The sequence below is a fragment of the Atractosteus spatula genome, chromosome 13, assembly GCF_055471065.1.
Source record: "Atractosteus spatula isolate fAtrSpa1 chromosome 13, fAtrSpa1.hap1, whole genome shotgun sequence".
Lineage (NCBI taxonomy): Eukaryota > Metazoa > Chordata > Actinopteri > Semionotiformes > Lepisosteidae > Atractosteus > Atractosteus spatula.
In genome coordinates this window covers 27,461,338-27,483,200 of record NC_142718.1, presented here as the reverse complement: position 1 = coordinate 27,483,200, position 21,863 = coordinate 27,461,338, and the positions used below count along the sequence as shown (strand labels likewise).

General features: G+C 37.7%; 1 protein-coding gene across 1 annotated transcript in view; it reads left to right on the top strand.

Annotated features, from left to right (window-relative positions):
* myo3b (myosin IIIB) overlaps positions 1-21,863 on the top strand; it is a 122,859-nt gene that overhangs the window by 85,298 nt on the left and 15,698 nt on the right. The window contains exons 28-33 of the mRNA XM_088929993.1: positions 3,241-3,352; positions 3,764-3,926; positions 4,328-4,408; positions 6,254-6,362; positions 8,177-8,228; positions 9,133-9,253. Of these exons, the coding sequence (XP_088786119.1) occupies positions 3,241-3,352; positions 3,764-3,926; positions 4,328-4,408; positions 6,254-6,362; positions 8,177-8,228; positions 9,133-9,253 (638 nt within the window). The remainder of the gene's footprint in view (positions 1-3,240; positions 3,353-3,763; positions 3,927-4,327; positions 4,409-6,253; positions 6,363-8,176; positions 8,229-9,132; positions 9,254-21,863) is intronic.

Below are 21,863 nucleotides of genomic sequence, written 5' to 3'. Positions count from 1 at the left end.
AGGAGAACATGCAAACCTCATAAAGACAGGATCTCTAGCACTCCAAGAGAGCAATACTAACCATTGTGTCTCAAGTTAATCTGATCAACCTCAAAAAATAAATGTTCTTTAATGGTGTCTGAATTGGTCATCTCGGAGTACATAATGAAACAAAGACATTAATAATAGTGTTTTCTACAGATACTTTGTCTTGTAAGATGACATGACGTGAATGCACCATGTGATCCATATCCCATGAGCCCTTTGCTTTTTCTCGATTACAGATGGTTGAATAATTTAATTCCCAAAATGAACAGAATAAATTCGGCTTTCTTTGTGTCTAATGTTTATTTTCAGTCTGTGGTTGCATTCATAAAATGTCTGAGTTAAGTTTACATCCTAAATAGTCCATAGCATTAACAGGATAGGAAACGTGTTTTCCGAAGTGTTCATAAGCAGGAAATATATAATGAATAATGAAAAATCCCCTATACTGATCTTCTGGGCTTTGAAGGTTGGCCAATTAAAGTTGTCTGATTGAGCGTGTACATTATTCCTGTTGGGAATCACATTTCCTTTACATTTACAGTTGGGTACTATTCATGGGAAGATTAAAAGTATCTTATATAGTATATCACACAGGCAGAAACACCTGTGTATACATTAAGATGAAAAGATAATTGCATTTAAAAACAGAAATTAGGTTTCTTTCATCTGTGCAATCTCCTGAAGCTTCAGCGTAGAAGCTAAATACTCATGTCAAATGAGACAGTTGAAAACACTAGCAGCAAACATAAAATATGGGTTAATACACCAGACATATAACAACAAATCTAGTGTTTGGAGTGGCTAAGTGATGTGTAAGCTCAATAAGTCTACTAATATGTTATGGAAGTTTTCTGGAGAGATTAATTAACCAATGCATTCATTTTTTCTTAAAATAGATGCAACTCTACAGTTAACTCTTTGAATTCAGTAAACATGTACTTTTATAACAGTTTAGGATACCAAGCTCTACACAAAACTATTTTAACTTGTAGTGTTTAGTTTAAAATCCTGTTATTACCAGTACAACAATGGGATCAATCCTTTATTCTACTACAGCTACTGATGTGATACTAGTGGAACCCTGTGTTGCTGGATGTACTTGATCTACATCTTGATTTGAGTTCAGCAACATTATTCATTTAGTTTGATTAGCCATATCACCGTGCAGCTCACAACTAGCAACCCACTGAAGCTAAGCAGGTGTGAGCCTGGTCAGTACCTGGATGGGAGACCTCTGGGGAAAAACTAAGGTTGCTGCTGGAAGAGGTGTTAGTGGGACCAGCAGGGGGCACTCATCCTGCGGTCCATGTGGGTCCTAATGCCCCAGTATAGTGACGGGGACACTATACTGTAAACAGGCACCGTCCTTCGGATGAGATGTAAAACCGAGGTCCTGACTCTCTGTGGTCATTAAAAATCCCAGGGCGTTTCTCAAAAAGAATAGGGGTGTAACCCTGGTGTCCTGGCCAAATTTCCCATTGGCCCATACCAATCATGGCCTCCTAATAATCCCCATCTATGAATTGGCTTCATTACTCTGCTCTCCTCCCCACTAACAGCTTTTAGTGGAGTGTCCAGAAAAGCGCTATATAAGTGTAAGCAATTATTATTATTATTTTTTTTTTTTATTGGCTCATTCCAGAGTGGAAGGATTTCATTCTGGGAAGGAGCAAAAGAAGTAATTGATGCTATGTCACCAGATCTAGGTGGGAAATTAATTTAAGAAAAAGAAGTAACAGAATAGTACATATCATTTTTCCCTCTTTTTCAATCTCGGTAAAACCCCAGTATTCTTCCTCTCTGTGCCCAAATTGAAGGCCAGCAACTTCATCAAACTCCCATCAGTGAATGACTGCTAAAGTCCCACTGATGCACTCTGTTTTGTTCCAGGAAGATCTTGTAAGGCTCAGGCTCAGATGTTGCCCAATGTCAGAAAAACTTTTTTTTTTCATAAATGATTTGTAAAAAAAAAGGGACACGAATATTTTTTTTTTACCAAAGACATAATAGGGCTGTATGTCATTAGGGGAAATGTGCTAGTCTGTTTTACAAGTCTGTTTTACAAACCTCTGCATGTGTGATTCAGGTCTCTAATGAATCACACTGTACAGTATGTATATTGTTGAGAATGATTTTGATCAGGAAAGCTGAATCCCCTCTTCATTTAATACCGCTCACATTTAACATTCATTTCAAGATCACAAGGAGACTTGTTGAGTGATCCATGTTAAATCTATAACTACTGCACCCAATTAATTTCCTTGGCTTTTGACAGTTCTAAGGTTTCACTTGTGGAAAATGTAATAAGATGGGCTTCCATTACTGATTATGTCTCTATGGTTTTGCAGGCAAATGTTTAAAAGAGGAGCAATAGCACTGACATTTCTCTTGCATAATTTCTGTGCATTGCCCTTTTCAGCAGTTGTGATCCAGGATGGTGCCTTTTTTTACAGCAACACAATCACTAAAATAATAAAATGAGAAATGTAATTAGAATGTAGTTCTCTTACCAAATCACTTCCCAAAATCATATTTTCTCTGATCTTCTGAGCCCAAAGTAGTGGTGAATTGACTACAGTTTGGGCTTTAAGTTTTAATTTAACTCATCTTAAGAGCGGCAGAGCAGAAAGGGTCACAAAGAAGCAAGTGCAGATGGTCTAGATTAGAAAAAATAAAATACATCAGTAACCGACTATCTTAGGTGTCATCTTAAGCTGTTGTCATGGCATCCGAAAGCTAACCATATTTCTACTGTTTGGATTTAAACACTCGCTCCATTAAGTAGCGTGCAAATATTATAAAAACACGTGGCACTTCACAGCAGAATGAAAAGCAACGACATAAGCAGCATATGAGTCATACAACGCCTGCATCAAAAACAAATGCCTAATTATTAGAATGTCTTAATTGTGATCAGATTTGCCTCATCATTCGGGGCCTTACATTGCAGTGACTGATGAAAGTCACTGCAATATGTAAAGCAAAAGTGGAAAATCTTTTATCTTCCATACAATCAATATCTCAGATCCTATGTTTTTTTAGCATTTATTTCCTTCATAATGCAGGAAGCGTTATTAAGGTAAGGGATAAATTAATTCAGTATGGTTTTTAAGTTCTTTTACATGTTTATGTTCTTTTAAGTGAAAACCATTATTGCTTTTAATTTTCACTTGGCAGCGGTCTTACTCCAGCTTTGTACTCCCTGTCTGTTAGGTATTACTATCTCGCCTTCAGGGCACACCAGATGCCTGATACGGGCAGAGAGAACACCATTGCCATTCTGGAGAAAGCAAGACTAGACAAGTGGGTACTTGGGAGAACCAAGGTAAAAAACAAATTGAGTATTATTTGGTTTCATGCTGGTGTCCCAGGATATTTGTTCAGAAATCCCTTGTCCACTGTTGTTTTGTTACGGATTCCCTGAGCACATAACAAACCCCCCCCCCCCCCCCCCACACACACACACATTTTTCTTAGTGTTAACCACAAAGGCTTGAGCTGAATTTTCAAAGTGTCTGTTATTTATGCATGTAATGAACCAGTTGTTAGAATCATAATGCAGAATGGTTTTTGCATAATTTGCCCTGCTAAAATCAGGAAATGAATATCTTTCATAGTCTTTTAACAGTGAAAGCAGCTGTGCGTTTCTGCTCACTTTAAAAACCAGTGTTACTGGCATGATTATGGCTTTCTGGTTGAAGGTGTGCCACAGCTGATGTCATCTGGTGTTTAACAGGTTTTTCTGAAATATTACCACGTGGAGCAGCTGAACCTGCTGCTGAGAGAAGTGATAGCCCGTGTGGTGGTGATGCAGGCTTACACCAAGGGCTGGCTGGGAGCTAGAAGGTACAGAAGGCTTAAAGAGAAGAGGGTACATGGTGCTGTCGTCATCCAGGCAGGTATGCGGTAGCTGCTCTTCTGTCCTTTGTGTAAAACATGAATTTGTGAATTTGGATTAGCAAAAAGAAGTCTGTTTTACAGAGAACAGACTTGCCAAACATTGCCAAAAACTGAAGGGCCGCCCCTAACTACCTAAAGTAAACGTGTAAGTTTAAGGAATAAAAAGATGTTGCCATTAAGAGATGATAAAGTGTTTTGTGGTTTTCTCTTTTTAAAAATGTGGTGATTGTGGAGTGAATCATTGGAAAATTGGTCAGATTTCTTCCGCGCTGAGCTGAAAATTCCACCTTTGCATTTGGTTTCTTGTTTTAACAAGTTTGTGTTTTCACTGAGCTAATATGCCTAAAGTGTGTTGCTGGTGCTTCCCTCCAATTTATGAGACATTGTGTGTTTTCTATAGCCTGGAGGGGACATGTCGCTCGTCAGACTCTCAGGCAAATCAAAAGGGAAAGAGAAGAGGCAGCCATCTGTATACAATCAGGTAACCCATTGCTGAGAGTGTTCTACAAAAAATACAGACAAATATTTGAATGGGAAATCTGCATTGTATAAAGTTATCTCCACTCCACTATGTATAACCCTGCCACATACACTTGATTTTCTAGTGACCAACATGAAAAGAAAACTCATAAAGGACTCTAAACTTTAAGGTTCGATGAAATGCTTTTTTGATCTCAATAAACCTCCCATGAAACAGTAATAATTAATTAATTATGTATGAAGAAAAGCTTTTGAAAGTTTGGGCAGCATTTGGTCTCCATGTTTCAGGAGAACAGTGCATATTGAGATCCTTTTTCCTTTCATCTCTTTCCCAATAAAAGCAGCAGTGGGGCTTATCCCTTCTGTTTCCTCATAACTTCCTCTCCGAATTCCCGGTCTATTACAGCACATTCACATACCAGAAACAAGATGCCTTTTCATACTGTCAACCTTTTCATCTGAAATGTAAATTAATTCTTACTCAGGACGCCTTGACAGAGATCAAAGTGGCCCATGTTAACCTTAGCAGGGTTTCTCTCTGCAGCACAGGCAGCGCTAAAGAGGACAGGCAAAGGTAGAGCACAAGGTCCTACCTAAGTTGTTAACTGCAGCATGATCTCAAGGCTCTTCCTTGACTAGAAGAGCGAACCTAACCGAAACCTGGACTGCTTTGGTAAATGACATCATTAGATAGATACTTAATTGATCCTGTGAGGGAAATTGGAGAATTAAAAGGCTCTGAACAGTAAGGAGAAGTTCAGAGCACAGCGAATGTTTTCCAACAGTTCACACTGGCCGGAGTTTTTCAGAAAAAAACAACCACCGTGTATGTATTTTGCTTCTTCTTAAGAGGTTTCCTCCTGTACTGAGGATACTGTTAAAGTGATACTGACAGGGAGGTACTTGCAGATCTGAAGGAAGGGAGAAGCCAAGCCCCCAATGGAAAACTCTGACACGTTTAAATTGTGTTTCTTGCAGCTTAGCCTTTGAGGTAGGCCGCATTTGCATTTTAAAAATAAACAGATGCCTTTCAAATACATGAGCTGATGGCCTAGGGATCTCAGTGGACCCAGGGAGCTCACTAACAATCGATCAGATTAAAACAGAGAAAACATGCCCCTTTTTAACAATGTGCTGGAGGTTTCTTTTCCTGTGTGTATAATATTACAACTAAAACACAAAGCCCTTTGACAGAGTTTTTATTTACATATGCAGTTCAAGAGACAGAAAGCGAAGGGGACAAAAAGTCACGGTTTCAGAATTTCTGACCAAGATAATAGTACCAGAGGCTTCATTTCTGATTCAAACTTCTGTAGTGGGAGTTTATTACATTTTAATTTTCTGTTTTTCATGATCACCTGGAAATTGTGGCTAGCACATTCCTCCAATTGATTGTCCCAGTGGAAAATTGTACATGACAATTGATTCCCTTTATGATCTGCGAGTTTGTTTTACATTATATGCAAAGAGCAGTTGTGAAAATGTATTTTCATCTTTTTAGTAAAAAAATTAATGTTTTATAAGCCTGACAATTTCTCAAATCGTGAACAGAAAAAAAAATGATGCCACTTAATTTCCTTTTATGTTTTAGAAAAAAGCTAAGAGGCAAGTATTAATAATTAATTGGTTATTGTATTTTGTCCATTGTTTCTGCTACAAGGACTAAACAAAGCATATTTAATGCTCGCAGCCATGAAATTCAAATAAAAAAAAACAAGAAAAAAAGTATTTTTTCACAGTAACACATGGTTCATTTTTTGAAAGGTGTTTAAAATAAAAGCTATGAGAAAAACAATTGCTGTTTGGTACTGTAACAGATTTTGAATGATATGATATTATTTTATAGCCTACAGGAGGTACAATGCTCGTAAGCGTTCTGAGGCTATGAATCATGGGGTTAATTCAGTGGCTTTGTCTCAGACCCTGGATGGCACCAGGGTTGTAAATGAAGTTGGGTGAGTCATTTGGATCTTTTCCCCTGTCTTTTAATATTTCCATAAGTGATTCAAAATGTCTGATGTGTTTATATGTGTGTGAAAGCTCTTAGACACCAGAGATGATAAAAACAAGTTCTAAAACAGTCACAAAGAGTCCATTTTTTTCATAGTTTTGTTTCTGCTTAGAGTTTTAAATAAAAGCTTACACATTTTGACCCTCTTCTCACAAGTCCATTTGTTTTATTTATTTTGCAAAAAAGCCTCAAAAAAGACTTATCTGAGGACTTACATATACTATAGGAAGTAATTGATTGTGTGATCCAAGAGCTAAAACACCCATCGTTAATCTAATGCTTTTTTAATGCTTTTTATTGTTCTACCTCTGAAACACTCACATCCCTCCTCCCTTTAAGTAGGAATTCATAAATGAGATTTGTAGTTTTAATGAATATGTTTCTCTCAGGATAAGTTTTTCTGTGAAGTATCTCTGATAAATGCTGCTTCTGCTTAATTATGGCACCCAGATGTCAAAGCATAACTGGCTGTGTATTTACTCGGCATGTGGATGGAGTTGTCATTAAGAAACTATGTGAAAGCAGGGAAACAGATGAACAGGGGTACAGATGGTCTTTACTTCTTTCTGTGTATATCACTGTGCAACGCATTCCATTGAACTCTATTGTCGCTGTCCTGACAGTGTTGCTAAAATTTCATTTTCCTTTCACTACAAATACTGGCAAAATAATGGCAATTCACTTAGCCGCTTGTTTATATGCGCAGTTATCAACCATTTTTATTTTCAGTTTCACGGTACCAGATGACACATTTTGAGCGGAGCATATTTTGAAAGCAGAGTCTCTATTTTTGAGAATCAGGAGATGTTTAAATTTTGTGGAAAATGGAAAATGGATTTCTTGGCATCCAGACCAACACAGCATCTTTCAGGACTATAAAATCAAATATAGTAACACGGACATCTGAAAGTTAAACAGAGATGTTTCCTGTTGGCACAAGTACACAGATGATTTTATTTAGTGATACTTTTGCTGACTTTGCTAACGTAATACTATTTGCAAAACCAACAATCCAAACCAGATTTCTATTATGAAGTTGTTTTTTTCTGTATACTTACAAATTAATATCTTTTTCTTTAGGGTATTCTCTTGATTTCTCCCGGCACATTCCTCAGTCGAGACCATCGTGAATCTTGATTTTGCGTTTCTGATAACATTAGGAAGCCGAGTAGAATTTCTGAATTAAGCTTATATTCCACCTGCTGTGTTACTTCATGAGTGTGTCCGCATTCTTCTGTTTACAATTTTTCCTGAATATCCTGCAGTAAGCTCCTCAGTTATGGTAACTGTATCATATCACATCCGGTAAGAAGCACTGTTACAAACTTGTTGTGACAAAGATGTCGTTTTTTCCTTATTGTTTCTGCAGTGTTTGAAGACAAACCCTTTTAATAAAGTCTGCTGCTAGTAATAAATTTACCAGAATACATTTTAAACCAAAAAGTAAAATGAGCCTTGTAAAAAAACAACAACAACAGCAACAAAAATAATAACTTTTGAATGTGTTTAAACTAATTGTAACACAGTTCCCATGACAACTGTATAAATGTCAATGTTAAATAAAATGTGCAACTTCTTAGTTGTGTTTTTTAACTTGCATAAATGTGAGTGAGGAAGAACATAAATTCAGCCTATTTGTGTTCTATCTGTTTTTACTGTGATAGTGCTTAAACGCGTCCTAACAAGATTTTAACCTGTGTGGCCGGGAAATGTCTCAATATAGAAAGTAACATCAAGGCTTTTTTATTACACCTTTAGGCATGACAGCTTCAGCAGAACGGATTTCTTAGCTGACCATCAGGAGAAAAGGGTGAGTGCAGATTTTTTTGTTATTTTCATGGTGAACATGAGTTCTTGAATCCGTAGTGCTGAATTCTGCTCCAATCAGTAGTTAGGCCAAGCGCTGAGAACATGAAATTGTTAGAAGAGTGTTTTGAAGTCCTTGAGACAAAAGACTCTTCTTGCTAAAAACTTTAGTTCAGTGGAGAGACAGGGTGGTACGCTGAATGAGAGAATCAAAAGGCTGGAAATTCACGGCTGAGAATAAATGCTTGCAGTTCCCTTAGGTGATTTGTCTTTGCGCTTCTCTTTCTACAGATGTTAGAGCCCCTTTTTTAGTAAAGACCTGAGGTTCTTTGGTAGTACTTTGATATCCTGCTCGAATTCAATATGTGAAATAGAAGAGTCACTCTGTGACTTGGAGCACATCACAGTCTTTGAAGTCTGATCCAATTTTTGCTGCTCACCATTTGATGTTGAAAGGATGAAATGAAGAAAATGTACAGTTTTTGCCAGTAACTCTGCTGAGCATATGTAAGATTAAAAAAGCAAAATCCTTTGGAGGATGTACTTAGAAATGTTAAGCAGATTAATACTTTCCTATAGCTCTTTTATTCAAAGATAAAATTAAATATGAGAGGAAGTGCGCGTCTGCTGTTATTTTCACCCTGACAATTAAGTCAGTGCCTAGCCATCTGCATGTAGGTAGGAGAAAATAAAAAAGCGCTTATGCTGATAAATTTGCGTGCCATTACAATTGCAAAGCATATTAGCGGGTTCTAGTGAAAGTATGTAACAAAAACATAATAAAATTGAATAACAAACATAATTCTGGTTTCAGAAAAATATGAAGGCTCCATTGTACACGCTGGTTCGTTACTGACAGTCCACTTCTGGGTGGAGGTTTATTGGAACATTTATTGTATTTTTTGAAGGTGCTGCGTGACAGCCAAAAGAGCTTAAGTAAATGCTACGGCCAAGACAAAGACAAAAATGAAGACACTGTGAAGCCTTATGAGGAGGCAAACAGCGTGTGGGAGTCTCAGTGTACACAAGGTAAGCTCCCTTGAGAAAGGCCGGGTGTGGGTAATTATATAAGAAACAGGATATGTCGTGGCTTAATAAAGGAAGCGTAATATTAAAACAATACTCTTTTCCATCATCCCTCATCTTTAAAGTGCTTTTCAGTAACGACCAGGGGAATCATAAGAGATCATTTTCATAGGCTTTTAATACACTGGGTCAACTTATCATTAATGTCTTATCAAGGTTTAGCATGGCACCAGCACTTCAAAGCATAGTCGACTACAAGCATGCCTATTACTGAAGATCTGATCATCACTTTAATAGACAGACATAATAACAGTGACATGCAAAGTATACAAGCCCTGATTTGTTGAACATATGTTTAGTTTGTATTTTGCCCAAGGCATTGAATTTCATTAATGCCTGCTGCATAACACACATTGTGAATTGATCATTACTATGGGCACTGAATGAATAGGGGCAAGTTAATGCCATTCAGAGTCCCAGGGTGAGAGATGGGATGGCATTTAACAACATGGATGGGATTATCTGGATTAGACGTAATAATGTAACACAGACAGGTTTTCCAGGCGTGTTCCTACTTCTGCGCTGACAGGTTTGGTATGAATTAGTGTCAGTGCCGTGCAGTAGGTTTGGGTTAGATAGTGCTTAATGCTGTAAAGCTGGATGTATATAACCATTGCAGAGAACCCTGGTGACTGGTTTCCAATAAGAAAACACCTGAACTGAAGTGTGCAGTATATAAAAAATAAGTGTGACCACATTTTTGTTCCACAGGTGGGTGGTTCCAGTGACTTTCTATGAGCAGCTTTAAGAGATAATGAAAATTTAGATATCTTTTTCCAAAGGAAAAATATAAACCCTCATTATTTATGTATTTATCATTATTTATTCATGTGAATTGATCATTACAATGGGCACTGAATGAATGGGGGCACGTTGATGTCACTCTGGGTCCCGGGGTGAGAGAGCTGGGACAGATCCTAGACCACACCTCCTTCCAGGCGGTGGCTAGTTTGACTAGGCACGTGTCCTCATCCGATGGCTTGTTGAAGTGCTTATATTCAAAATCTGCGATGTGATGGCTGCTTTCAGCTTGCTGTGTTTTTGAAGGCCCCTGCGAATGCTACATCAATTCAGTCATCTCCTGGGCATGTGGTAACCCTTTCCACGGTTCTCAAAACCTCTGGAGCTCCTGACCATGCCAGGAATTTATACAGAAAAATAATTCCTTACACTTATATAGCACTTTTCTGGACACTCCACTCAAAACGCGCTTTACAGGTAATGGGGACTCCCCTCCACCACCACCAATGCCTAGCCCCCACCTAGATGATGCGACGGCAGCCGTGGTGCACCAGTACGCTCACCACACACCAGCTATCAGTGGGGAGGAGAACAGAGTGATGAAGCCCACTCATAGATGGGGATTATTAGGAGGCCTTGATTGCTAAAGGCCAGGACACCGAGATTATACCCCTACTCTTTTCGAGAAACGCCCTGGGATTTTTAATGACCACAGAGAGTCAGGACCTCGGTTTTGCATCTCATCCGAAGGACGGCGCCTGTTTACAGTATAGTGTCCCCGTCATTATACTGGGGCATTAGGACCCACACAGACCGTGGGGTGAGCGCCCCCTGCTGGCCCCACTAACACCTCTTCTAGCAGCAGCCTTGGCGTTCCCAGGAGGTCTCCTTCATCCAGGTACTGACCAGGCTCACACCTGCTTAGCTTCAGTGGGCTGCCAGTTGTGAGTTGCAAGGTGACATGGCTGCTGGGTGCTGTATTCTTTATGACAAAAAAGAAGACCAAGATGCCTAGTGAACGGGTTGGAGAGTCACATAACCAGGTTAATCTAGATGTTGAGATCAAAGCTCTTTACTGTGCTTCTGTCCTGCTGTTGTCTCGAGAGATTGCTAGGATTAAGGAATATTTGGGGAGAAGTCTACAACAAGCGCTCCAAGCCACATTATAACTTCTCCAGTTTGGAAATGAGTGGTGGATGAGTATCTGATAAAATCTGTGTTTTATATAAGCCTAGAAGACTGTCCTCTAAGTGTTAACTGCTACCTGTGGAGTTGCCCTTGTTAAAATGTACTTAATGTACAAATGTAATTCCACTTTCTGGAAGTCAATTTAAATGTGAAGTGACTCTCAGTGTGAGGTACTTAGTAATGTTCTGAGATATATAGAATAATCACAGTGACTGCAAGCATTGTAATTTGAAAAACAAGCATGGTTTTGTGCCTGCTTTCAACAAAAAAGCAATTTTAATACAGCTGAAATCACTAGCAAAAAATAAGAAGTGTTAGTTAATAAACCTTTGCTTGACAGAGGAGGATATGATCTGAAATGTATCTCTACCTTTTTGTTTTTTTTCAGACAGTTGTAAACAGGATAGTGTTAGGGATATATCAAAACTGACTTAATGGTTTATGAAAGCAGAGCTGCTTATGCTAACAGCCTTTTGAAGATTATGGTCATAATATACGTGCGTGTCGTTAGAACAGCTGAGATAAAGGAAAGGCATGGCAGACCTGAATTACTGCTGCAAGAGGAAGTGTTCATGACAACTGTTTATGAACAGTTCAAGAGGTAAAATAAAATCAGAAATAACAAACACTGGGAATATAGGCTCTGTGACCCTTTTAGCCTAAATATAGGGTACCAAGTCTAGCTGCAAGTAAGATGTAAAATATAGTCCCTTGAAAAATGTATTTTACATTTTTAAATCAGTGTATGCATTGATATAAAACAACATAATATTGGTGGGTAAGTCAAAAGATGTGTTTCAACTGTCTGAAATTACTGTTCTGTAATGTAGCAACTTCACTGTGTAAATTTGTTTTTAGGGCTTTAGAAATTGTGTCTTGTGAATATAGCGTTTCTATAGGAAAGTCTGTATATATAGCATATAGGAAGCAATGCAGCAACACTTCAGGTTCAACAGTGCCAAAACATGAAAAAAAGTGACTCTTCTCTTGAGAAACAATACTGATTTTGTAATACATTTTTAATGACATTTTTATTGCTGTACTGTTCTCACTATGTGACTATGAACAGGTACTAAGTAAAACAGAGGGCAGTACTGGTATTATTGCATTGAATTTAGCTGCTAGTTAAATCAAGTTTATTTTGATGTTATTCAAGATGACAGTAATTGCTAAGGCGACACCTTGTAGGCTTGCATACTTTTACACGCCTCATAGGACTGGCATATTTGTCAGTCTTTCCTGGTCGCTTTTTCTAGTATCCAAACTGCAAACGGGCCGTGCCCACAGTTTTGTGGATATGGATTCCCAGGTCACGTGTCTTGCTCAGACTGCTGCTGCCATATTCTTCAAAAAGTAGCCGAGATGTGTAGAGGTTCCTCTCAAAGCAAATGACTTTCTATGAGCAGCTTTAAGAGATAATGAAAGTTAGATGAAAAATATAAACCCTCATTATTTAAACACATTTTTTGTGCAATGCAAAGGGTCCATTATACAATTTGTTTCAACCATGTATCAAAAAGCCTTTCTAAACATAGGCTTTGGGTTCACAATTGAAATGGAACATTAAACAATTTTGTATGCATACAAAGCAAATTCGGAAGGGGTATTACAGTAGAAAAGTTGTTGTAATGTGTTTTGGATTTACATGCTTCGGAAAAAGGTAAAAAAGGATACTGATGAGTATTGTTAAATAGCATCTTTGATTAGTCAAATGATACAGATAATAATCCTGTACCATTTGGATTCTTGGATTCTTGGAATTCTTGGAATATTCCTGTCATTAGGAATATTCATATATTCCAGACTGAGTAACACTCATCCTGGCAGAGACAGTGCTAATGTTTGCACAGGGATATTGTCTCGTTCCTCCTATTTCAGACATAAAACTTTGAAGGATTTTCTAAGTCACTACTGGCTTCACACTGGCATCCCTAACCAGCGTCCTTCATGCCACTCGTCCCTCCTTTAGAGCAGGGCAGTCTGATCTAACGTGTGTCTGGGTAGTTATGCTGCACATTCCAGTTCCTAATGATTGACTTACTTAAAGAGATAAATAACCTTCTCCTGTGCATCTTTACCTCATCCCTCACAGGTTTTGAAAGATCTTTTCATGGTCGATTTGATGGTGGCTTGAAATTCAATATCAGAAGGTCTTTATGGAGACATATACATTTACTCTGAAGTCAAATTATAAAAACCTCATTAATTACACACTGGCAAAGACCATTACACTAATTTTGTGACCTTGCAGACAAAACTTTTTGCGCCTGGATGTATTTAGTGTTGCCATTGCAAAGAGGTGAAAAAACCTATGCAACTGCCATGTTTTAAATGTCTCTTTTTATTTGCCCAGACCAGCATTTTTTAGCTTTACCACGTTGGAGCAGATTGTGGAAATTTTAAATATAAGGCTCTATTTGAAAGTGTAGAAACTTTGCACAGGAGTGAATAATTTTGCAAGGCACTGTATATATTGTGTTAGATATACAGTACAGGGGATTTATCCATTTTGTAAACATTAAAACATTAATAATGTAAGTGTCATTGTAATGTGCTGTGTGGATATAACATGTGCCAAGAGCATGTGGGCTCTATTCAGCATGTTTCAAACAAGCAAATGTTTCTGATTAGTGTGCGCTGTCGGCTCCTAGCAGGCTCCAGGTGGGATGTCTGAAAATTACAACACTACCGCACCTTAATCACAGCAGGGGCAAGACCAGGGCCTGAGAGCTGACACCACTGTTGTGCTCTGCGCAGGAGTTCTCTTATTAAGCTTCCTACAGCGATACCTGTAGATACAAATAATTCTGACACCACTTAACCCGTGACCTTCTCTCTCTTTCAATTCATTTCACCATCAGTTCAAAAATGCTTTACCCTTAAGATGACTATACAGCAACTGCAGCTTCAATAAACAACATAATTCAGTTCTTATTAAAAACAAAGGGCAAGTGCTATTTCTTTCTCTTTGAGGTGAAATATTTCTTCCCATGAAAATGTTTATCCCAATTCGTTGAAATGTTTCAGGTGTGCCAGTGTTTCTTTAACAAGGAAATTATAGGGCGAGAGCTGGGGAGAGGAATTTGATTTTGGATGGATAGGAAGTCTTAACCTTAAGGATGTGGGAGTGTGGAATTTGGTTTGTTACTGTCTTCTTTAATCCTCTTAATGTCAGCTACAGCAGTTAACAGGATATACTTCTGAACTACTTATCATCTCTGATAATAATTCAGAATTCAACTTTGTTAATCTCCCGAAAACATAATTATGGAGTAAAGAAACCTTAACCAACTTACATAAACCATACACCACACGAGGAGAAATAATTAGGAACCCGACAAAACTGATAAAAAAGCCTGCACACTGCATTTCTATACACAGTTATTAATTCCTAATATAACAAGATATTATCATCCAGTGACATCTAATATCACCCTTGTATTGATATTCTAGAACATGCGTGCCAGAATTCCTGTCACATACTGTAATTCTTTCTCAGCATTAGTGAAAGATGAATGCCCTAAAGCAGATTGAACCCTGATTATTCATTATAATTAAACACTAAAACCTAGTACTCTTATGCCAATTTAACAAAGTGTACTTTTATCACACTTTAATTGAATCTAGAGATGATACATGACATTCCCAGATGACCACTGAAATGTTTACTGTAATTATAATTAATATCTAATTTATTTGGCTGTCACTTTTATCCAAAGCAGCTTACATTTGCATGCATTTACACAGCGGGATTGGAGTAATTCTGGTGAAGTACCTTGCTCAAGGGTACAACAGAAGATTTGTACCAGAGATGTAAACCTGCAACTGCCTATGTACAGAAAAATGTGAAAAAAATAACGTCCAGAACTCCTAACCACCTGTTCCACACAGCTGCACTAGTCATGATCTACAAAAAAAAGGCACTTATCATTTGTATTGAAACAAAATCCACTGCGTATCATTTGTTGATATCTTGAAATACTCTTGTGAAGGAGAAAACATGTAAGGCTAAACTTTATAAAGGAAAATATACCATGCATCAGATAATAATATCTACCAGTCATGGCAGCAGACTTTCAGATTCTGAAAGCATGACAGAGGATTATATATAGTTATGTTTTTACCCTTTAAAGAGGATAGGTGTTTAGCAAAGTGAGGATATATTCAGAAATGACCTGTAAAAACTGCACCTACACTGTATTGCAGGAGACAATGCAGACACTGCACACTACAGTGTGCTTTGAATGATCCTGTCTGCTTCTTAGGCAAAAGAGGTCACTGTAGAGTGTCAGATTGATCCCGTGATCTGGAGCTCTCTGATCTCCATTCATTTAGCTTATTTTTCTGGAATCTGTTTTCTTTGTTTGGCAGATCCTGTACAGCATAAACATGATGGAAATTACAAAGTGATCATGTCTGTATATGATTATTTAAATGATGTTACCCGTTTCTGAAGCACGTTCGTAGTCAATTTGCATGTTGTTTGTTAATGCTGTGCCTCCTTTGTACGAAGTATATGATACAGCTTACTAACCGTGTAAAATTCTATCAGATATGTCCCAGCCTAAACAGGCATTGTTTTGAAAGAGGCTGACATATTCTTAGAGGTTTATATTGCTTAGAAGTAATGGAATTAATATGTATTACAGGTTATTGTATTGACAGTGCATTTATATCGCAGAAGTAGAACCTCAGTAATGGACTTTAGCCTTTGATTATTAAAACACTTTTAAGATAAAATATACTATTGTGAATACTGTTATATGAAACTAAAAAACAGCAGAAGAACACACATTCTTGCAGTTTGGGTTCCCCGAAATAAATTCTCCTTGACAAAAAAAAAACAGAATTTAAGCTTGTACTAATCTGGTTTAGGAAAATAATTAGTAAAAGAGTATGTATGTCTGAAACTGTTTGCACATGTGCACTACCCAGTGTGTCAGCGTAGTAGAGTTGACAAGATTAGTACCTTCTTGGTCTTTTTTTTTCCTGAGGAATATTCACGATTGTAATCCTCAGAGAGGCTTAGCATATGAACTTGACTCTAACCCTAATCTTTAAATCTAATTATAAACTTGCCATAACGTTACTAACAATAAGCCCATGCCATAACTTTAATACCTTAGCCCTATTCTATACATGACCCTAAACCATATACCCCAACCTTTCACGGCAGTACAGTATTTCCTCATAGAATCAACTTTGAACAAACCAGAGCTTTGAATTTGTTCTGTTGACTAGAATTGTCTTCCCTTTTACTTTCATGTGTACTTTGATTTAGAAAGCAATCATTGGAAAAGATGTGCTGCCAGCTTTCTTTTTTTTTCTGACTGCAGGCAACATTTGAATCCTGTAATTTATATTTCCTTTGATGAAAAATGAATGGCCAGCCCTATCTTTACTGTTCATTGCTACACGAGTACATCCTCACTACCTGGCTATATTTACGGGTTGCGGACAGTCAGGGCAGTTCCCTTATCGCACCAAGTGTTTTTGTTTCTAGACAAATGCGTCAACGATTTGACACTGACGACACTCCGTTACAGAGAACATCAGTTACCATTCAGCCCTGTTAATGACATGTACTAAAAGGAGTTTCTCCATCTTGACGTATCTCTCAATTTCAGGATAGGTATCCTGTAACAGATGGTACTAACGCCATTTCCAAGTTTGCATGTCAGTTACCCTAAGCCTGCAAGGTCGGCAGTGTCTGATCCACAAAACATCTGGCCAATGTGAGGGCTTGTACGGCGATTTCAAATCAGTTCAATGCAAAATACTTTATTCATCCCCAGAGGGGCAATTTAAGGAATGTAGGTTATTTTGGGGGGAAAATGAGATTTACCTGATGAAAATTATCTTATTTTTAGCCAAATCCAATCAACATGCTGCTGATATTTTTTTTTCCCCTCATAGATTTAAATAATGAAAAAACAGCCCATCTCCTTCTTATGTGTAATGAGAACATAAAAAAGAATACAAAGGAGAGGAGGCCACTCGACACATGTAGCTTGTATCGTTGCTAATAACTCAGTGATCCAAGGGTCTCATCTAGCTGCTTCTTGAAAGCAGCCAGGGTTCTGGCTCCATCAACATGGTTAGTTTAATTGCTCCATTCTCCCACAACCCTCTGTGTAGAACAGTGTCTTCTGTTACCTGTTTTAAATTCACTACTCTTTAGTGAACATGTCTGTTCATTGGTGTGTGGGTGTGTTACTGTCGATTCTGAAAAAGTCCAGTGTGCAGACTTTAAACTCAGCATTTTGAATTAAACTGGGTCCCCTTTGCCGTCTTCTCTGTTCAAGTCATTATTAGGATCAGACACACTTAGACGTTAATGTGAACTTAATAATGCTCAACTTTTCTCCAAGATTTTAAAAGTGCCCTTCAGAAGTGCTATGACCAATGTTACTCTGTTTGGCCTTTCTTAAAAAATAATCCTTTTAAAAAATAGCTGAGCAAGCAGTGAATTCAGATGATTGGCGCTTATGACTAGATGACAAGTAACCAGGAAATGTACATTGCTGCAGAGTGTATGTGCCCTACAATGGGCTGGCATCCAATCCAGCCTAAGACATGTGGCCCCATCCTGTCCTTCAAGTGAGGCTCCAGGCTGTGGCTCTCTTGCTAGGAATAAGTGGCTTTCTGATAATGGATGGAAGGATGGATAAATTGCTGTATTGTGTTTCAAAGTTCCGTCCATCTTGTGGGTAAGTGAGACAGATGCTGGCACAGTGTTCACTACCACCCATCAAAGCCCAGATTAGATACACCTTTTGATTACAGAGCGCATTATTTCATTGTAAAACCATTTTTAAAAATGCATGCCCTTGCCTCCCCTTCCTCCGGTCGGACCCACAGATAGTTTACAAAAGAAACTTGACAGGAGCCAGGCAGAGGACGTAGAGCATTTAAACATTTTCTCAACATGAAGGATTGTTTAAAAGTCTAACTTAGCTCTAATGTCAGCCAGATGATTGATTTCAGTGTAAAATATTGGTTGTTAAGTAACAACATCCTCTGTCTGCTTTAGTGCAAAACAGATGCAGGAACTGCCCTTTCGGGTATTATCTCAAGAACCTTGTGATTTTTGCAGTGTGCTTTATAATTTAAAGCACATGGGTTGCCATTTAACAATAATGTCCAAAATGAAGACATAGGTAATAAATCACAGAGCCCCAGAATGCTCTGGAGCTTCTCTTGAAGTTTTTGCTGTTCTGTTCTGTGCAAATTCAAATTGTCCTGATTGTGATAAACAAAAAGCAGCCAGGGCACTGAGCTTGTACTTGGCTATGTGCATCTGTTTGTGTGAGAGAGGCTGAGTTCTGGACTGCACATGCCTCATTTAGACATCAAAGAATTACACTGATGATTTTTCCTTATAATCCATGCCTTTTGGTGCAATGGCCTACTCCATCTGAATAAACAAAGCCCAAGTGGTTAACTGTGATCTGGGAGAAATCAGGTGATCTAGGCACGTGGTCCGTGGAAAAAAATCAATAAGTCTTTCATTTCTTCAGCTAAAATCCCTTTTAGCAGCTCTTTTATGTTGTTTCTGAAGAGCATTCTGATTTTCAAGGGATTTAAAAATGGTATTTAGAGATGTACTGCAAATCATCAGCTTTCTTTGAAAATGAAAGAACACCTATCTTTAAAAGAAATTTGACTCTTTTTATCTTGAAATGCAAACATTTACAATATGTATCTGGGAGGAATGGCAAAGTATTCTGAGTTTATTTTCCTGCAGAGGAAAATCAATGTTGCATTAATAAAACACTACCTCTGGCTTTTGCGATTTCTTGAAATGCTCCTGTGTTTCTTTTGTGATTAAAAACAATTCCCTGCCCCCCCCACCCCCCATCCCTTAATGAATAATTAAGGCAGGCATGGCTTTGGACGAGAAGTGTAAAACCTTCACCTTTGCCAGACAGGGGAACTCTTCAGGCAATGGCAAAGACAAGTTTGATGGTCTCAGCCCTTTTCTGATTTCAGCAGATTCTGGAGAACAGCGCATCTCTGGGAGTTGTGTGGATCAAAAGGCAGGAATTTCCTAAACAGAAGTTTAGATATAAAGACTGACCTGTTCTCTGATTTCCTGCATGCTTTAATCATTACAGGTCAGACTGGCTAAATAGCTATAGGAATATCATTTTCCTCCTGGACTTCACTTGTGGGAAGAGCTACAGTATTCAAAGGATCCAGTTTTCCTCAGAACTCCTACAGAATTCTACGAGCCAGTACAGCATCATAATGTGAATGCTTGACAGTGAGCTCACACATGTTAGAACTTAATGCCATTACTCTGAATTTAGCAAAAAAACTGAAGTGATCCTTTACATTTATTATTTTATTGTTGAGCTGCTAGTGGGGTTAGTGGCTAGGTTGATGATGCACATTGGCGGTGGTGGAGGAGAGTCACCATTACCTGTAAAGCGCTTTGAGTGGAATGTCCAGAAAGTGTAAGCAGTTAATGTTGTTATTATTATTATTATTATTAGTGATATACTAATACTTACATGAACTAAGCACAGCCCATATTGCATATCATCAACATATTCTGATCAAACCACTAAAATTAAACTTCAATCAACATATAAACTGACATGTCAGTGCCAGGTAGTTTTTGAATGTTATGTTTTTTGCTATTTTAGCTATTGGGCCCTAGGTAACATTACTGTATTTATTTAAAACACATACTTTTTTGTTCTTTTATCTAAACGGCGTTATTTGATTTATTGACCTGCCTTCCATTTTTTAAGGATATTGTTTTAATACTTCCTATAATTTTAATACATGTAGAATGAGCAGTGTGTAGGTGTTGAACATATGCACAAGACACTTCTATAATTACTGATTTCCGACAGGAAGATCTCACCTGTGAATATGATGTTGGTGTACTGCAGCTGCAGTATGAATCCTTGTTCAAAGCAACCAGGAATAATTATAGACGATTGAATGCTTTGATGTGATTTCATGGGAATATATAATTTGCTTAGCAAACCAAATCCAAAAGGCATAAGTAGTGCTACATCTCTTGTCAGTTTCTGAAGTTTGTCTTTCAGAAGTGTAGGTGCGGAATTTAATGATATTCCCAGAATGTATTATAATTCCCTGAAAGTTCTTAACCTTTTTATTGATTTTATATTCATGTATAGCTGTCTTGCATTCCCCATTATAATAATTTGAAGTTATTTAGTGTGTCTTAGCAATGAAAACCACAGCAGTGGGTGAACAAGTGTAGCTAAGGTTTAGAAACCTTGATGTTGTTTCATTATTGTTTAAAGTACCTCCTTCCTTGAGTTTGACTTTTTGACATACAGTTTTCAGAAACACATTGCAAATGAGGCCTTCAAAGTCTGTAATAGTAGGAAAGCTTAAAATGTATATGTGTCTAAAGCTGGTTGTAAATAGAAACCTGCTATTTTGTGAAACTGTCTGCTGAGGTGATTAAATAAATTAATAGCATTAAATAAACTGCCATTTTTAGTGGAGAAGCACTACAGCTCAGAGAACAACATGGACATTCCAAAGCTTTGCTATATGCAAAATCTACCTAGTCACCAAAGAACTCACCTTTGATGTTGTAGGATTTAGATATATCGAGATCTGTTTTTAGGTAAGTACAAAGTACTTCAGTGCTGGGAAAAGTAAATGCAGTTTTGGTCAAGGTTAAGGACCTGAGTAACAGGAAATAATGACAGAATGGAGCTATTCAGCTGAACACAGAGTGAGATGAGACAGAAACTTACATGACAATCATAACCTTGTATTAAGAAAGTCTTGGTTTAGTGCAGATCTTTGTATGTATTCAGGGCTGGACTGCCAAACTAGGTGAATGATACAAATTATTCCTCAGTTTCTTAATCTCTTTTGATTTTTTTTTTATTGATGCAAATAGTAATAACGATTTTTAAGAATAAAATGATTTTAAGCATGCAACACGGTCCTGAACCTTTAGATGTGTGTGCAGGTTAGACACAGGAACTGAGTGGCATTCAGGGTCCCTGAACCTAAACAGAAATAATCTCATTGATCTCTGAAAGTGTCCCGTTAGAATGCCCCCCCCAAATAAGTGTGCAATGACATCAATGAGCACACCTATTGTATATATTCACGGTTTTACAAATTGTGAAAAATTTTTTGCTACTTTTTTCCAGGTAGTTTAAACAGAAAACAGCTTACAGTTTAGGACACATATTTAAAGGTCAACCTGGCCTGTCTTTTTCAACATTATTATCAGCTATTTCCTATACCAGGGTTTGATGCTTACTGGAGAACAGACATGGCAGTAGAAAACATTTTGGCAGGATTTTTGTTGAAAAGCAAGAAGACATTTCCCAATTTAACAATAAAGGGTAAAAGATTATTGTTACCAGTTTTGCAGATTCTGATATAAAGGTATTGGTCTAGAAATGTTTCTATGTATGGAAACTGATGAAAAGTAGCATGTTAATCCATGGAAAAAAGGCCAGATTAACCCATAAAAAATGCTTACATTTAAAACGCCAATTGTTATAAATAAGCATATGTATTTTATTCAGACTAAGTAATAGAGGCTTCTTATTATTTTTTTTTACATTGTGTTGCATAATTCCTGGTGGCATAGTGGTACAGTGGATAGCAT